Here is a 16,392-nt window from a genome sequence, read left to right as displayed (position 1 = left end):
ATCTGAAGTTTTCAAAAACACAAAATAATTGTTTTTATAATCCTAAAAATAATTCTTGTTAGAGAAATATACTACCTACTAGAAACTCATATAAGTTGAATGAATGAAAGAAAATGGTTACTGACTTAGAATGTAAAACTTTATATCCCAGATTTCTTCTAGATACTGAAAGGAAAGGCTCATTTAGCAACATTAACTTGATCATACACTCATGTTTAGAATTCTTTATTTTACAGGACTCAGGCAAAACAAATGCTGCAATTAAAAATGACCATTTCTGTATCTGGAAACAAAGAGCTCTATTTTTCAAAACTCAAGTATATATATTCAGTTTTGTGAAATGAATACTAATGAAATACAAATTTTTAAAATGCATTTCTGTTTTTTCTAAACTAATTCTCATACTTTCTGCTCATATATTATAAATAGATCTCAAACTTAAAATTCACAGTCTGTTTAATATTTTGCCTGTGTATTTTAAACAAATCCAAAATTTAGTAGTTACTACAAAAATAAATGTAATCCCCAGGGTTGATCAAAGATTTAATCTGACCAGATGGGGCAAACTTAAGAAAGATTTTGACTTTCCACTCTGTTTTGCAACAAGAAAGGCTGATTTTTTTCTTTCTTTCTTTCTTTGTTAGAGAAACAGAGATCAGGCCATCCCCAGAGAAATGAGCAGGTGTGGCCATTTATAAGCATGTCTGCTTATATTACAAACCAGCATAAGAAAAGTTTGAAATGGGTTGAAAAGATCTGCTAAACAGTTTTAATGTTTTACTCTAAATCCTATTTATTCAGTCAAGAACTGATCAAGCTGGCAGGAAAATACCTAGTCTTCCCAAACCTTTAAAGATCTTGTAATTTTATTTTTTATTTTTATCTTTGGTTGCAAGTGAATAGGTGCACTTTGGTAATCCTTGCCTCTGGACAAGCACAAATTTTTTTTTTTTTGTCCTTTCTGAATGCCTAATAACAGAGCTTTGCTTCCTGTCTAATGATGAAAGGCTGGCAGTCAAGTTCTTTCTCTTATTTTACTATAAAACTGAGGAATTTCACGGACCATTTTGAGAATAGAATCCAATGAAATATTAGCAGTACTAAGTAAAGCCCTTTAAAAAAATTAAATAAGTTAAAATGTATTTAGCCCAAGTAATAGAAGTTCATTTACTAAAACTATGAAAACACTGAAGAACACAAGTAAGCACAGGATATTGTGTTGTTAAGGGAGTTAAAGGACATGGAATATGGGTTTGTTGGTAGAAATACTCTGCTTTGTTCTATTATAAATACAGATTTACAAAGACTAAAGATGCAAACTATGTTGAAATAACATATTTGTAAATTTTGTAAAAGCCTATTTCATGATAATGTGTGTAGACATGTTTCTTAAATAGAAAGCCTTCTCAGTCTATAGTTTTCAACTGACTGAATAAAAATATCTAATGTTATAAAAGACACCCTTGGGTGGGTAATGATCTCAGCAGCTACACTGACAGTTTCTCATGTTTTAATTCACCTTCACAAATCCATGGCATCATTTTTTGGCTAAAGTAATGTCAGTCAGTGACATTTGCGGCAAGTATCAAAAGGACCCCCCATGGCAGCCATTTTTATTTGATTCTTAAGATCCAAAGGCTGCTGAAAGAACAATTGAATAAAGTTGAGGATTGGAGAAGCTTGATTTTCTTGTTCTCTGTGAAATGAAACTCTAGTCTTTTTCTCCCTCTTCCCCTTAAAAGCAAAAGTCTGCTAGGGGGTTGTAGCTGTGTCAAAGCCGCTGGGATGCCACTGCTGATCACTTTAATTACTACGACTAAGGAGGATAAAATTAAAAGTAGCACCATTGAAGCAGTGGAAGAAAGCTTGCCTAGATGTCGGTGAACTGTGAAATATAAAAATTGCATACCAATACGTTTTTATGGAAAGGAAACAAGGAATTACATTACTTATTCTTGAAGAGTTTGTCCTTAAATTGTCAAGTTTTACTAGTATGTCTATCTATGGCAGATTGTAGACCATTTTAGAACGATAAGGAAAATAGTATCTTGAAGACATGCTGTGAAAATATTTTTTCAGTTTATGTCCAAAGTGGTTAGTTATGATCCATCTTCTATATTTGAATATTTAAATCCGTTGTGTTGAAATACAAGCTTTTTGTACCATAACAGAACTTTAGCCTTATTCTGAAGATGTTAGGTAAGAGGAAAGTGGAGCTTAAATGTATCACATTCAGCACTTTTCTGAAGGCTTATAATTTAAGGTCATGAATGTAAGTTTTAAATGAATATAAATAAGTTAATTTCTCTTTACCTCTCTGTTTTCAGTAGCACAGAGGAGCATTTAACCTTATTTGTATAGCCCAAAAGTAAGTAAAAAACTGTTGTTGTTGTTTTTTAATCACAACAGCAATAGGGCTTGAGACAAATTTTCTGAACACCAATAATGTAATAGACAGGACCAACCCTTTGAAATCAGACAGACACTGATTTTAATTCTTACTGTGCCATTTACAAGATGTATGACCTTGGGCAGTATATTTAAGTGCAATTCCATTTCTGTGAAACCAGAGTGACATTGGTTACCTCAGAGTGGTGAATGGTAAATGAGACAGCACCTGTGAACACACTGCACAGGCACACAGCCAGTATTTACTTAAAAATATAGCTTCCCTCTAAAGAGTACATCCATCTTACAAAAGCGCGAATGTCCTATATAAATCAATCTAACTCTCTTAATCATACTGTACAGAAAAAGGTAAATGCCATCAGACCCATTCTTAAAAAAATAGGAAACCTGCTTCAATTTATTTAAGTTTATTTAGGCTAGGCAGATAAATGAAAGATAGGTTTCCTATGTACTGAATTTTTCAAATGTAATTTTTAATGACAGCAGTCTTCTAAGGTACTTACACTGCATCCCATTGAAAGGATTCCTTTATTTTTTTCAGCAGATTTGGTAAACAGATGACTTATTTACAGCTATGAGTCACTCACTATCTTCCTTTGAATGCAGAAAGGTGAAAACAGATAACACATTTCTGTATTTGAATAGTTTTAAGCAAACCATCATTGTCAGAAATACTCAAATCTACAAACATACAAAAATAACGAAATAATCATCATCCTTACTCTCTGGTCATTTTATTCCTTTGACATAAACAACATGTTTCTTTTAAGTAAAAGATACAAAGATTTTGTACTATCTGTTCTTTAAATAATAATGTAAAAACTGACTTTTAATGAAGCCTATATGTAAAAATTAAGGTGAAATAGTTTTATATATAAGGAATCTGGAAATTAGTAATACTGCCAGTTAAATTGGTTGCATAATCAATTGCTATAATTACAAGCTTTTCCTTGTGACCTTAACAATTAACTTCTATTTTCTCAGTTGGCTCTTTGTCTTAAGAGAACTTAATGGGTGAGAAAACAAACAGCACAGATATGCCATCCCACTGGAGAGCTCTAGGCCCAAGCAAAATTGTCTCTATGGTGTTAGGACATTAGTAGAAAAGTAAATCAAGGCAATCTGATAGGGAACTAGAATTCTGTCAATCAGGCTCAAGATTTTGTGCTGTGTCCATAAACTTTGTTTACTGTAGGGTTTTATGAGTTATAACCTGCCCTTGCAGTGTGTTAATGAGACTAAATCTTGCTACTTGAGAATTGAATTACAGCACACTTCTGGGCTAATGGTTATAAACAGAAAGTCCCATTAGGGCTGCATTCTGATTTGTTCATTTGCATTTTTTTCTATTGTATGGAGAACAATGACAGGTAAATAGTTACAAACAAACAATTTACATGGAAATTGATAAAGTGTCCCTAATTAGTGTTTAGAGTTGGTTTTATTAATGATTGTCTGCTTTAAATTGCACTCTTGGTAAGATCTCAGAAACATTTGCAGATGGGAGTATTACTGGAGGAGGAGGAGAAAATGGTAGGTGGTAAGAGAAAGCTAGGTTCTCATTTCATATTCAGAGAGGTAGAATCATTTATTTCATTTTTATGCAGTTAAGATGACCCAAGACCACTTCATCTTAGTCTGAATCACCAAAATCCAACTCTGCAAGAAGTTATTACTCATGCGGTGAAATTCACTTAAACCTAGTTGCCTGAGGCATATCAAATAATGGTTTTTATTACTGCTCTTAACTTCTCTTAAATTTGAAAGATGAAAGTTTAGTAAAAAGCTCAATTTTCCTCAGTTGGTCATGTAATTTGGTACTTTTGGGGATCAAATAGTTTGGAGGTTAAGAGCAGGGCCCTGTAGTCAAACAGACCAGGGTTGGACTCTGAGCTCTAACATCAGTTCTAGCTGTGAGATCTTAGAACTCTAAAACTAAATATTCTCATTGGTACAAATTGGGTTGTAAAAATTAAATGAACTCATCATACATATAAAGCACTTAGCACATAAAAGCTCATGAAATATGAATCAGTTCAGTTGAGTTCAGTCGCTCAGTCATGTCCAACTCTTTGCGACCCCATGAACGGCAGCATACCAGGCCTCCCTGTCCATCACAAACTCCTGGAGTCCACCCAAACCTATGTCCATCAAGTCAGTGATACCATCCAACCATCTCATCCTCTGTCGTCCCCTTTTCCTCCTGCCCTCAATCTTTCCCAGCATCAGGGTCTTTTCCAATGAGTCAACTCTTTGCATCAGATGGCCAAAGTATTGGAGTTTCATCTTCAACATCAGTCCTTCCAATGAACACCCAGGACTGATCTCCTTTAGGATGGACTGGTTGGATCTCCTCACAGTCCAAGGGACTCTCAAGAGTCTTCTCCAACACCACAGTTCAAAAGCATCAATTCTTCTGCGCTCAGCTTTCTTTATAGTCCAACTCTCACATACATTCATGACTACTGGAAAAACCATAGCCTTGACTAGATGGACCTTTGTTGGCAAAGTAATGTCTCTGCTTTTTAATATGCTATCTAGGTTGGTCATAACTTTCCTTCCAAAGAGTAAACGTCTTTTAATTTCATGGCTGCAGTCACCATCTGCAGTGATTTTGGAGCCCAGAAAAATAAAGTCAGCCACTGTTTCCACTGTTTCGCCATCTATTTGCCATGAAGTGATGTAGTTTTCTTTTTTTTTTCTCAACTGATATTTGTTGTTTTTTTATTTTTTTGTTTTTTTATTTTTTTTTGTTTTTTTTTAAGAGTTTATTTTATTTATTTATTTTTTTATTAAATTTTAAAATCTTTAATTCTTACATGTGTTCCCAAACATGAAACCCCCTCCCACCTCCCTCCCCATAACATCAATGTTGAGCTTTAAGCCAACACCAAAATCACCATTATCAAGCCTACCTTTCCTTTTTATTTTCTAAGTTTAGAAATACTAATAATAAACTGAGGATTTTTGTGTTTTATTATTATTGTATCTTCAGTTTTACTCTACCCAGTGTATACTACTCCTCTAACTACAAATAAGTCTGCCTCTCTAAATATTAAGAAAATTACTTTCTCTTGAATGTTAGCTCTCTAGTCTTTTGCCCCTACCACAACCATCCAACCTAGAAACCTGTCATCTCATTTCTTTCTTCCTTTACCCCAAGACTTTTTAAAAATAACTTTTATTACAAAGGTAGTGTGGTTATATTATAGAAAGTTAGAAAATGAAGAGAAATTGAGGAAAACAAAAATACCACATTTCCATACCCTGATAGCTCCACCATGACAACTTTGTAAATAACCTTCTAGGTCTGCATATATATTTTGCCAAAAAGACAAAATTATTAATGTATAAACTATTTTTGCAGTCATTGTATTTTCTCTCATTTAATACTACAATTATATTCAGATTTCTTTAATTTATTCAGCAGTGTCCTTTATAGCTGGTTTATCCAACTGGTGTCTAACCCAGGCCTATACATTGCATCTGGTCAGGTCCCTTTTATTGGTGGGGATGGTGATTGGTTAGTTGGTTTTTGTTGTGTGTTTGTTTTTATAACTCTCTCTCATTAAAATGACCAGGTCAGTTAGCCTAAATATTCTACTTGCTAGGTTGGTTTGTTTGCTTCCTTGTTCTGCCATTTATCATGTTTCTCTATCCCCTGTGTTTATGATAAACTGGAGATTATATATCTAAAGGCTTAGTAGATTCACTTTAGACATTTGGGCTAGAGTATTATAGGTGGCGCTTGCTTCATGTGCTTCACATCAAAAAACATGTTACATATGGTTGACTCAACATTAGAGATGCCAAGATTGACCATTAGAATAGTGTTCTAATCCCTGATCTAGTTCTGATGTCTTGATTTAAAATATGGTTTTCTTCTTACAACCGGGAAATAATCTATATGGTATTACTTAACCACATGATCTAATTATTAATGTGTAAAACAATCCCAAACATAATGGTCTAAAATTATTTTTATCCTCACTGATTCTGTGGGTCAGGATTTCAGATAGGGTACAGTGTGTGTGCTTTGTCTCTGTTCCACATTGTCTGAAGTCTCAGTTGGGGAGACTCGAGCAGTTGGAAGTGACCCAAAGTGGCTAAAGGCTGAGATTCTGAAGAACCCTTTATTCACATGTCTGATACGTGAGCTCAGAAGACTCAAGACTGAACTTGGCCGGGAATGTGAACTAGTGCACCTGCATATGGCTTGGGATTCTCACAACATGACAGTTGGGTTCCCAGAACATATAAAATGCAAGAATTTCAAGAGAACTGGGCAAAAGGGTATAGCCTTTTCTGACCCAGCCTTGCAAGTCACTTTCAACACTTCTGTTTTCTGTTGATTATATACAAGTCACTTACACTAGCCCATACTCAAGGGGAAGGAAATTAAATATGTCATCTCTTGATAAGGAAATAGCAAGGTCACACTGCAAAAAGTTTGTAGGATGAGAAATACTGTCATGGTCATCTTCGGAAAGTATGTAATATAAATATCCAGTTTCCCATCAAACATTTTCTTAGGAGCTTTAATAATAGTTCATAAGCCTTGCTAGAATCAATCATTCTTTTATGAATGGGAAAGTTTCATTTTTTTATTTTACTTTTAAAGAAATTATTATTATAGCTGGCATCATTTTATAAAGTAGAGTTTTCTGTTGTGTCATTAACTGGGCTATTTATTAGTTGCCCTAAACTTCAGTTCCCACTGGAAAGACAGGATAAGTGCTTGATTTTTTTTCTCCAAATACTAATTTGGGGGAATTCTCTTTTTTAAAATTATCTATTTATTTGGCTATGCCATATTTCATTTGCAGCACACTAGATTTTCAGTCTTCATTGCAGCACTTGGGATCTTTAGTTGTAGCATGTGAACTCTTAGTTGCGGTATGTGGGATCCACTTCCCCAACCAGGGATCAAACCTGGGCCTCCTTTGGGAGTTCTATTAAAAGCACCCGCAGATGAGTTTAATATCCTCTAAGAACTTTTTGAATGTCATAATGAATTGATGAATTTTCACTGATTCATTGTGTGATTTCATTGATTATTCAATTCATCGCAGTCATTGGGTGTTTGTTTGATACTGAATTGTTTCACTTTGCTCACTGGGAGCTTCAAGCTTGTCTCTGGGTCCATTCTATACCCCTGTTAAACTACCCTCATTAATTTTGACAGCTCTCAGTTCTAGCCATCTCAAAATTTGTGAACAATTGCCTAGGCCTGAACTCCATCAGTCTAGTGCCTACCCCTCTCTCTAATGCTGTTACCTACCAAGTTTAATTGCCCTTTTTAAACTTTCAGACTCATTAACCTCTAACATTTACTGCAGTCGATTATTCCCTTTTTCATGGAAGCCTCTTCGTCTTTGATTCTCAAGATGTATCAGTGTTACAGTTCTCATCCTCTTCCTTCTCTGTCTTCTTTTCCTATTTTTACCTAAATGTAGATGTTTTCCATGATTTCAGTTCAGTTCAGTTCAGTCGCTCAGTCGTGTCCGACTCTTTGCGAACGCATGAATCGCAGCATGCCAGGCCTCCCTGTCCATCACCATCTCCCGGAGTTCACTCAGACTCACGTCCATCGAGTCCGTGATGCCATCCAGCCATCTCATCCTCGGTCGTCCCCTTCTCCTCCTGCCCCCAATCCCTCCCAGCATCAGAGTCTTTTCCAATGAGTCAACTCTTCCCATGAGGTGGCCAAAGTACTGGAGCTTCAGCTTTAGCATCATTCCTTCCAAAGAAATCCCAGGGCTGATCTCCTTCAGAATGGACTGGTTGGATCTCCTTGCAGTCCAAGGGACTCTCAAGAGTCTTCTCCAACACCACAGTTCAAAAGCATCAATTCTTCGGCGCTCAGCCTTCTTCACAGTCCAACCCTCACATCCATACATGACCACAGGAAAAACCATAGCCTTGACTAGAGAGACCTTTGTTGGCAAAGTAATGTTTTAGTTAGTAGGTTTTCTTTTTCTCTACAGTACTTCTGCAGGTGATTTCGTGTATTCCTGTCACTTTGGCCATTAGCTCTGTAGTCATAGTTTGACTTCCCTCCCTAGCATCATTTTCACTTCCCAACTACTTACATCTTGACTCAAATGTCCAACCAGCCTCTCAAATCTAGTCTATCTTACCCCAGACTTCCAGCCTTTTCCTCTTATAATTCATCTTCGTTTTTCTATTTCTATTTTTAATGCCACATTTCTAGTTACCCAAGTTTAAAACTTCTGAGTCAGCTTTTTTTTCTTCCCTCTACGTCTAATCAGTTACCAAGAATTGGTACAGGTACCAGTTCTAGCTCTGATGTGTTTCTTACACTTGTCTCCTTCCATTCCCATTGCCACTATCCCAGTTCTGAATCTCATGATAGCTTCCTCGTCCTATTTATAAGAGCCTTCTAAGTACTCTCTTTGCAGTCCCTCTGTGCCAACCTATTTTATACATTGTTGTTAAATGTACACCTCTGGTTGATCATCCCCCTTTACGGGGGGTGGGGGGGGAGTTACACACAAAAGCAAACTTCTTTCTTCTGAACTCTTCCTGCATTTTAATCACATCTCCTTATTGTGGCTGTTTTATCTTTCCCTCTGTATTAAAAGCTTTGTGAGTATAAATTATAAATTTTCATGCCTGAAGTTTCTATACCAAGTACCAAGCACCAGGATGTGTGCTAAGGACCAAGGATACAAAGATAAGTCAAATCTAGCTCCTGCCTTTGAGTGGCTCAATTCTGCTAAGGAGGCATTTGTGCAGAGTTTTAACTTGATATGTAGTGTTTTAAAAAGTAATCACTTGCACTGCACACACACAAACACACACACACACACACTCTTTTGTGGCAACAAAGAAGAACTTTCCACCAGCAAGGAGGACAGAAGAGTAGTCAGAGAAATTTAGTGGATTTAAAATGAATCTTGAGGAATGAGTAGGAGTTAAATAGGTGAGAGAGGAAATTTCCAGGAAGATGAAATGATGTATTCATTTCAAATCCATGGATGCATGAAACCACATGATACAAACAATTTGTATAAATAGATGTGAGGTTTTATAGAGATTGGAAGAGGTTAACTACAGATATGTTGGGGCCAGATTATTTCAGGCTTTGTTTTGTCATAATAATAATGCCTTATATCATATACTTTCCAGTTTACAAAGCAATTTCACATTGATTATTTGCAATTCATAATAACCTGTTTTTAGGAGGCAAAATCTAATTTATTTAATCCTCTGTCATTTTTAGTTATTTCAAATACCAAAACCCATGCTAGATTTTACTTTTTCTTCTCAGTGTGTGTCTTGGGGGAGAGTAGAAATGGAGATAGTAGTACATCAGTACCTAATTCTGATTTTAAAACTATCAACAATAACTGAGGAGCTAATGTGCTATCCTATTCCTGCTGTAGCCCCCTAAAAATACCGTTTTCTGTATTTGACCAACATGATGTAGCAGCGTTTTCTACTATCAAACATTTCCTTTAGCCAGTGCTATATGCCTTTACTAGAGACATGCAAGTTACATTTTAATCTTATAAAAAAAATGTATTAATTGAAATTCTGTTTTCAGTATTTTGACTTTTTTCCTAAAAGCCCGGTCATTTTCTTAATAGTTGATCCTGCTACTTTCTCAGTAATTATATTGCCAAACATTCTTTAAAGGCTACTTTGAATTTTTAACAGACATTTTAATACAATAATTTGTAAATGTTTTTAAAAATCTGATTCTTGGATGTCTTTTAAAAATGGTGTGACATCCAACTGATATAGAGCATCCTATTTATAATGTGGGCCAAGCACCATGCTGTAAACCAGTTACTATCATGATGATCAGATTGAAAATGAAATTGCATTTCTGTCAATTACTGAGTTGGCAACTGTTCAATATATCTTAGCAGCAAGATGAAGAGCGACGTCGGCAGCTGAGAGAGAGAGCTCGTCAGCTAATAGCAGAAGCTCGATCTGGAGTGAAGATGTCAGAACTTCCCAGCTATGGTGAAATGGCTGCAGAAAAGTTGAAAGAAAGGTCAAAGGCATCTGGAGGTGAGTTTAAGAATCTTGTATCATATTCTACAGACAACCTAGAAATCGTGATGGACCTTTTGGGACGTTTTATTCTTACTTCAAAATGTTGTGCATCAAATACATAAAGTTTCTAACCTACTGGTGTGTTGCTAAAAACTTAAAGAAAACATAGTAAATCAGAAGATGACTATTGCCATTTTTCAAAATCAACTCTTTGACTTAATTTTTAACAACTCAGGAAGTACTTTGATTATGATTAAGTATGATTAGTACTCGAGAAATACCAAGAATATGATTTAGGAGAAAACTCTGACAGGCCTTAGTTTGTGATTCCCCATGATACCTCATTAATTGTATTAGAATGAGTAAAATGCAATCAAGTTCTCAGCATCTGGATCACAAGACTTGTTAGTGGAGAGCTCTGGCTTGAGAGATTTTCACTTTGAGCCAGATCTTCGGAAAGTAGCTTTAACAATGTTTCCAGCACTATAACCTGATATGTAAGAATTTTTAATAAGTCCCATATGCATTTCTCTTAGTCTTCTTATTTGAAGAGGGTCTTTTTCAATGTCTGTAGAAATTTTTCTAAGCTTGATGTTGAAACAAGGACTACATATACATATAATTAAAGGGAATTTTAATTTTACCTCTCAGTGCTCAATTTCAGCACTTTTAACTTAAAACTTTTTACATTTTTATTTTAGTAGTATACTCAAGAGGGCTTTTTTATTTCAAAGGTACGTGACCTATTTATCTACCAGAACATGCCAGGTACTTATTCTGAGTTAATCTTAAATGCTAAGATCACTCTGGAGAGTAGGCAAGTGAGGACTCGAATAAAACCTTAGAGAACTGAAACAAAGGAAACTATTTCTAGGTCAATAATAAGTTTCTTCATAGTAAACTGAAACTTACTGCTGTTATTTCTAATTGATCCCTTATATTAAAATCTTACTGTTGTAGAGCGTTCCAACAATTGCCTATAGCATGTTACCTCATCCCCATATATTTGAAAGCTGCTTTCCCAAATAGCTATGTTTCTGTCCATCTGGTGTTCTCAGAATGTTTGTTTCTTAGTTAAGTCTTTCATCTTACCTTTTCAACTCCTATCATTCAGAATTTTTATTACAGTTTCTATATGGAGAAAGGAATGGCAGCCCACTCCAGTATTCTTGCCTGAAGAATCCCATGGACAGAGCAACCTTGCGGGCTACAGTCCATGGGGTCGCAAGAGTCAGACACAACTGAGTGACTTTCACTACTTCAGTAACCACTCACAGCTACATTTATATAATGCTATTATAGTTTGCTTTCATTCATTATTAGTAAGAAGATGTTTCTTTGATATCATAGAAATTCCAGATACTCTAAGTAAACCTTAGTTAGATGTCTCTGCTTCCTTGTATCACAGAATGATTAAAGAAAAAAAAGCCTCATATTCTTGACCCTCCAGATAGACTGTTAAAACTACTGGTACTATTTCCATGTGACATTGTAAACCCATAGAAGAGTAAACATAAAATAGAGAGGCATCCATTGTCTCTTTTAATCTTTTTTTCCTAACAGGCAGCAGATAACAATGCTAAATGAGTTATGAACTCTGGGAAAACTAAGGATTAAAATTTTCTGACTAAGGTTATGGGGTGAGTCAGCTATGTAATTGGTCTTATCTCTATAATCCAATCCCAGTTGAGACTAAGCCAGAACTAGACTAGGTAGAGAGACTTAGTCAGTGTTACAACCTCCAAAATGGGTAGCTTCCCAGCTTGGTAACTAGGGAAAGTGAAGACCTGATTTTGGCATCATTCAACAGTCAACAAAGTGAATAAAGAACAAGTGAGGATTAGATCCCTGAAACTAACAAAGAAGTACAGACTAGAAAAGGAAAAGCCAGATGAAATGAAGATGGGACAGAGTTCAACAGATGACTTATGAGAACCTGCTGAAGAGTCAAGACTCTTCCCTAAGATGACCAAGGTGATCAGGGCCCATTTCTCTCATAGACCATACCATACCTTGCATGTTGGAAGTGGCCACATATCAGATGGTAGGCTCTTAATCAGAGCTAAAGTTGACCTTCAAGCGGTGCAGGCCTTTTTCTTGACCTCAGTGGTGGATATTGGCCTGTCTTCATAAAGGTGTATAGATCTGACTAGGTCTGCTCTGGCATCAAAGCCTAAGCTGAAGCTTTCAAGGCCAGAATGGAAGAGACCTTTAGGTCAAGGGAAAGGGTAAGATTCCTTCCTAGAATTCAACCATTCATACATACATATTTATCTATTTAGTGGTGCCAGCTGTTGTGTTGGGCCAGGATTTGGCTAACTTCCTAGAAAGGGCCAGAGTAAATTTTTACAGGCTTGCAGGCCATACGTTCTCGCTCTTAACTGCTTGGCTCTGCCCTTGTAGATTTGAACAATACGTAAATTAATGGGCATGCCTGTTATTTACCCTGAAAGGGTGGTAGGCTGGATTTTGCCCCCATGCTATAGTTTGCTGGCATTTACATAGCTAATTAGAAATTCACTTGATTTCACAAGAGTCTAATTCCTAAATGAAAATGACCCTTTGGGGTTGATAAGTCAGGAAAAACAATTAACAAATTAGTGTCCACTCTTCCACTGTCTAATGGGAATTACCAAATCTGAATAAGGAATGGTGCAAAATGAGAGAGGAATGTGTAGGGACCAGCCTAGATGATGGACTAGAGAGGGAAATTTTTTGGAAGCAGTGGTCCAGAGTGACAAAGAAGAGGGAGTAGTAATAAGGTGAAAGCACAACCTAGGAGATGTGTTGAACTTGATACTCAGACTCATTGCCTGAACCTATTTGAAATGCTTGGTTTTTTCCATTCTCAGCAGCCGGCCTCAGTGAGGAGAAGAAACTTGCTAAGTTTGAGGTGAGGTGTCATGAGCCTCAGGTGTTCACAGAAAATATTTGTAAGTTATTTTAGGTCTCTGAAGCCAGGTATCCAAGCATCCCACTTACATCCTATTTCAACCAGAAATAGCCTAATTCTTATGAAATAACAGAACCTTTCCAAGGAACTACAGCCTCAGTTCAGTTCAGTCTCTCAGTCGTGTCGGACTCTTTGCAACCCCATGAATCGCCGCACGCCAGGCCTCCCTGTCCATCACCAACTCCCGGAGTTTACCCAAATTCATGGCCATCGAGTTGGAGATGCCATCCAACCATCTCATCTTCTGTCGTCCCCTTCTTCTGCCCCCACTCCCTGCCAGTATTAGGGTCTTTTCCAATGAGTCAGTTCTTCGTATCAGGTGGCCAAAGTACTGGAGTTTCAGCTTCAGCATCAGTCCTTCCAATGAACACCCAGGACTGATTTCCTTTAGGATGGACTGGTTGGAACTCCTCGCAGTCCAAGGGACTCTCAAGAGTCTTCTCCAACACCACAGTTCAAAAGCATCAATTCTTCGGTGCCCAGCTTTTTTCACAGTCCAACTCTCACATCCATACATGACCACAGGAAAAACCATAGCCTTGACTAGATGGACCTTTGTTGGCAAAGTAATGTCTCTGCTTTTGAATATGCTGTCTAGGTTGGTCATAACTTTCCTTCCAGGGATTAATTTCATGGCTGCAATCACCATCTGCAGTGATTTTGGAGCCCAAAAAATAAAGTCTGACACTGTTTCCACTACAGCCTAGCTTTTACTTATTCTCCTCTTGAAATAATTTGAAGGCTTAGAAGAGAGTCAGGTGATATTGTGGTATTCTACATGTGTTTTTTCAATTTTTTCTTCATTTTTTAGTTGTAGACCTATAACAGCCTTTTAAACTCCTCATTTTAGGTAACAAACTTATGAGTTCATTTATTATATTGATCTTACTTGGCAAAGTACAGTTGTTTGGGGCCAAAGTGTGATATTTTCATTTTTAGTTATGTGGTATTTTGGTCAGAGAATATGGCCTGAATTTCTGCTTTGAAAATTAAAAAGTTTTTGTCTAAACAAATGTTGCATTTTTATTAGTGGTCCATGGGCACTTGCAAGGAAGGTGTTTGTCCAGTTTGAAGATGATATTATATCTATAATATATTACATGGTATATATTATATAGATTTTATATATATTTATGTATACTTAAATCTTTGTATATTTTGTGTCATAACTATGATACCTATCATATCATATATATGATATTTTATGTCATATCTATTTATTTTTATTCTGTAGTTTATTGGTTTGGTTTGAGTTGGGTTAGAATCATTTAACTTTTTTTTTTTAAGGGATCATTTAACTATTAAGCAGACATTTTTGCCCCTCTTTGATTTAGATGGAATAGTATACTTTGTTTTTGGATTTCAAGTGGATAAATTAAAATTAAAAAATTTTATCCATGAGACTATGTGCCTGCATTATCCTTATTTCAGTTATGGTAAATAGATTTGTCTAAATTTATTCAACCAAAATAAAATCTTACAGGCCTTCAGTAATTTTTATTTTCAGCTTTCATTAATAATATATTTGTGTTGTTTTCTATCATTTTATAACTTTACAAGTTATAAATTTTACAGAGGGCCTTCAATGAGAATTTTTAAATCATGATGCAAATGAGATATCTTATTCTGAAAATCTTTTTTTCTGGAAAGAAACAGTTTCATGTAAATGTAGGTGTTCTGTAAACTACCATTTTGTGTAAATATGTTTTTAACAGTAGCCTCAACTTCTTTTTTTTTAAGTGCAGATATTCTTTTTTTTTTTTTTACTGTTGCCTTATATTCAGACTTTTCATTCAGTTTACTTATAAACGATAAGTCTTATAAGACTGGCCTTATTTCTGTGCTATTAATTATACCATTGGGATCCCCATTTTGCTTATAGTGCTATACAGTGTCAGTTGGAATGCATTGTCTCATTCCAGTGTATGTATAATCTCTTTCTACTTTTTCCTACATACAGGCCATACTTGCAAACCACCTTCTATTGTGTATTGTATCTCTAGTTTACTTTATGCCACGCTTACCTGATGCTGCTGCTTCTGCTCCTGCTAAGTTGCTTCAGCCGTGTCCGACTCTGTGCGACCCCATAGACGGCAGCCCACCAGGCTCCCCCATCCCTGGGAGTCTCCAGGCAAGAATACTGGAGTGGGTTGCCATTTCCTTCTCCAATGCAGGAAAGTGAAAAGTGAAAGTGAAGTTGCTCAGCCATGTCTGACTCTTAGCAACTCCATGGACTGCAGCCTACCAGGCTCCTCCATCCATGAGATTGTCCAGGCAAGAGTACTAGAGTGGGTTGCCACTGCCTTCTCCGGCCATGCTTACCTAGTGGGTTTTAAATGGTTAGCCTTAAAGATATATATAATCTTATATATGTCATATATTTAATATGTAATAATTTAAGCACACACACACAGACACACATGTACTTTAGTTCTGCTAAAATTCATTTAGAGTATTTCGATAGGTATTAAGAAATGTGTAACAATAACTGTTGAAAAAAAATCAAGTGTTCATTGTAAAACTGAAGTCGTGAATGGAAAGAAAGTGGAAATCTATTCTTAAGAAAACCTGATCATTAGAGGAGATCAAGTTTTACTCTTCCCCTTCCCAAATAGTAATCCTTTTATCTAAGGTTAACAATACATTTAAAAACTTTTGAGTTAGCCTATTCAGCATTACTGGTGAGGGGTAGTATGGGTAGAGATTGCATTTAGCCAGGAAATAAAATGAATGGCACCTGTTTAACATCACACATTATCCTGGCACGTGTAAAGGAGTAAAGACTATCCCACTGCATAACCCCAGGACCTGAAGTACCCATATCCAACCACTGTTCCAGACTTAGCTTCTTTTCATAACAATGCCATCCTTCTAGTCCCTCGGTCTGGAGAGTCAGTGTTGACATCTGTCTCACTCTTCGTCTCATCAGTATCCCTCCCAACTATCCAGTATCCAGCTGGTTTTCAAGTCATACCCACTCCCAACTATTTTATGATATATTA

The 16,392-nt window shown here is 36.3% G+C and overlaps 1 protein-coding gene across 8 annotated transcripts in view; it reads left to right on the top strand.

Annotated features, from left to right (window-relative positions):
* The window catches only part of EHBP1 (EH domain binding protein 1), a 349,564-nt gene that overhangs the window by 277,275 nt on the left and 55,897 nt on the right, over positions 1 to 16,392 (top strand). For 6 of the 8 annotated variants that reach the window (XM_068989010.1, XM_068988985.1, XM_068988969.1 and 3 more), the window contains one exon: positions 10,305 to 10,452. In XM_068989010.1, the coding sequence (XP_068845111.1) occupies positions 10,305 to 10,452 (148 nt within the window). The remainder of the gene's footprint in view (positions 1 to 10,304; positions 10,453 to 16,392) is intronic. The other 2 variants (XM_068988993.1, XM_068988961.1) reach the window with 1 other exon arrangement.

The sequence above is a fragment of the Capricornis sumatraensis genome, chromosome 1 (genome assembly GCF_032405125.1).
Source record: "Capricornis sumatraensis isolate serow.1 chromosome 1, serow.2, whole genome shotgun sequence".
Taxonomy (NCBI): Eukaryota; Metazoa; Chordata; class Mammalia; order Artiodactyla; family Bovidae; genus Capricornis; species Capricornis sumatraensis.
The sequence above is the reverse complement of the archived record's forward strand: the minus strand, read 5'-3'. Positions and strand labels throughout refer to the sequence as shown.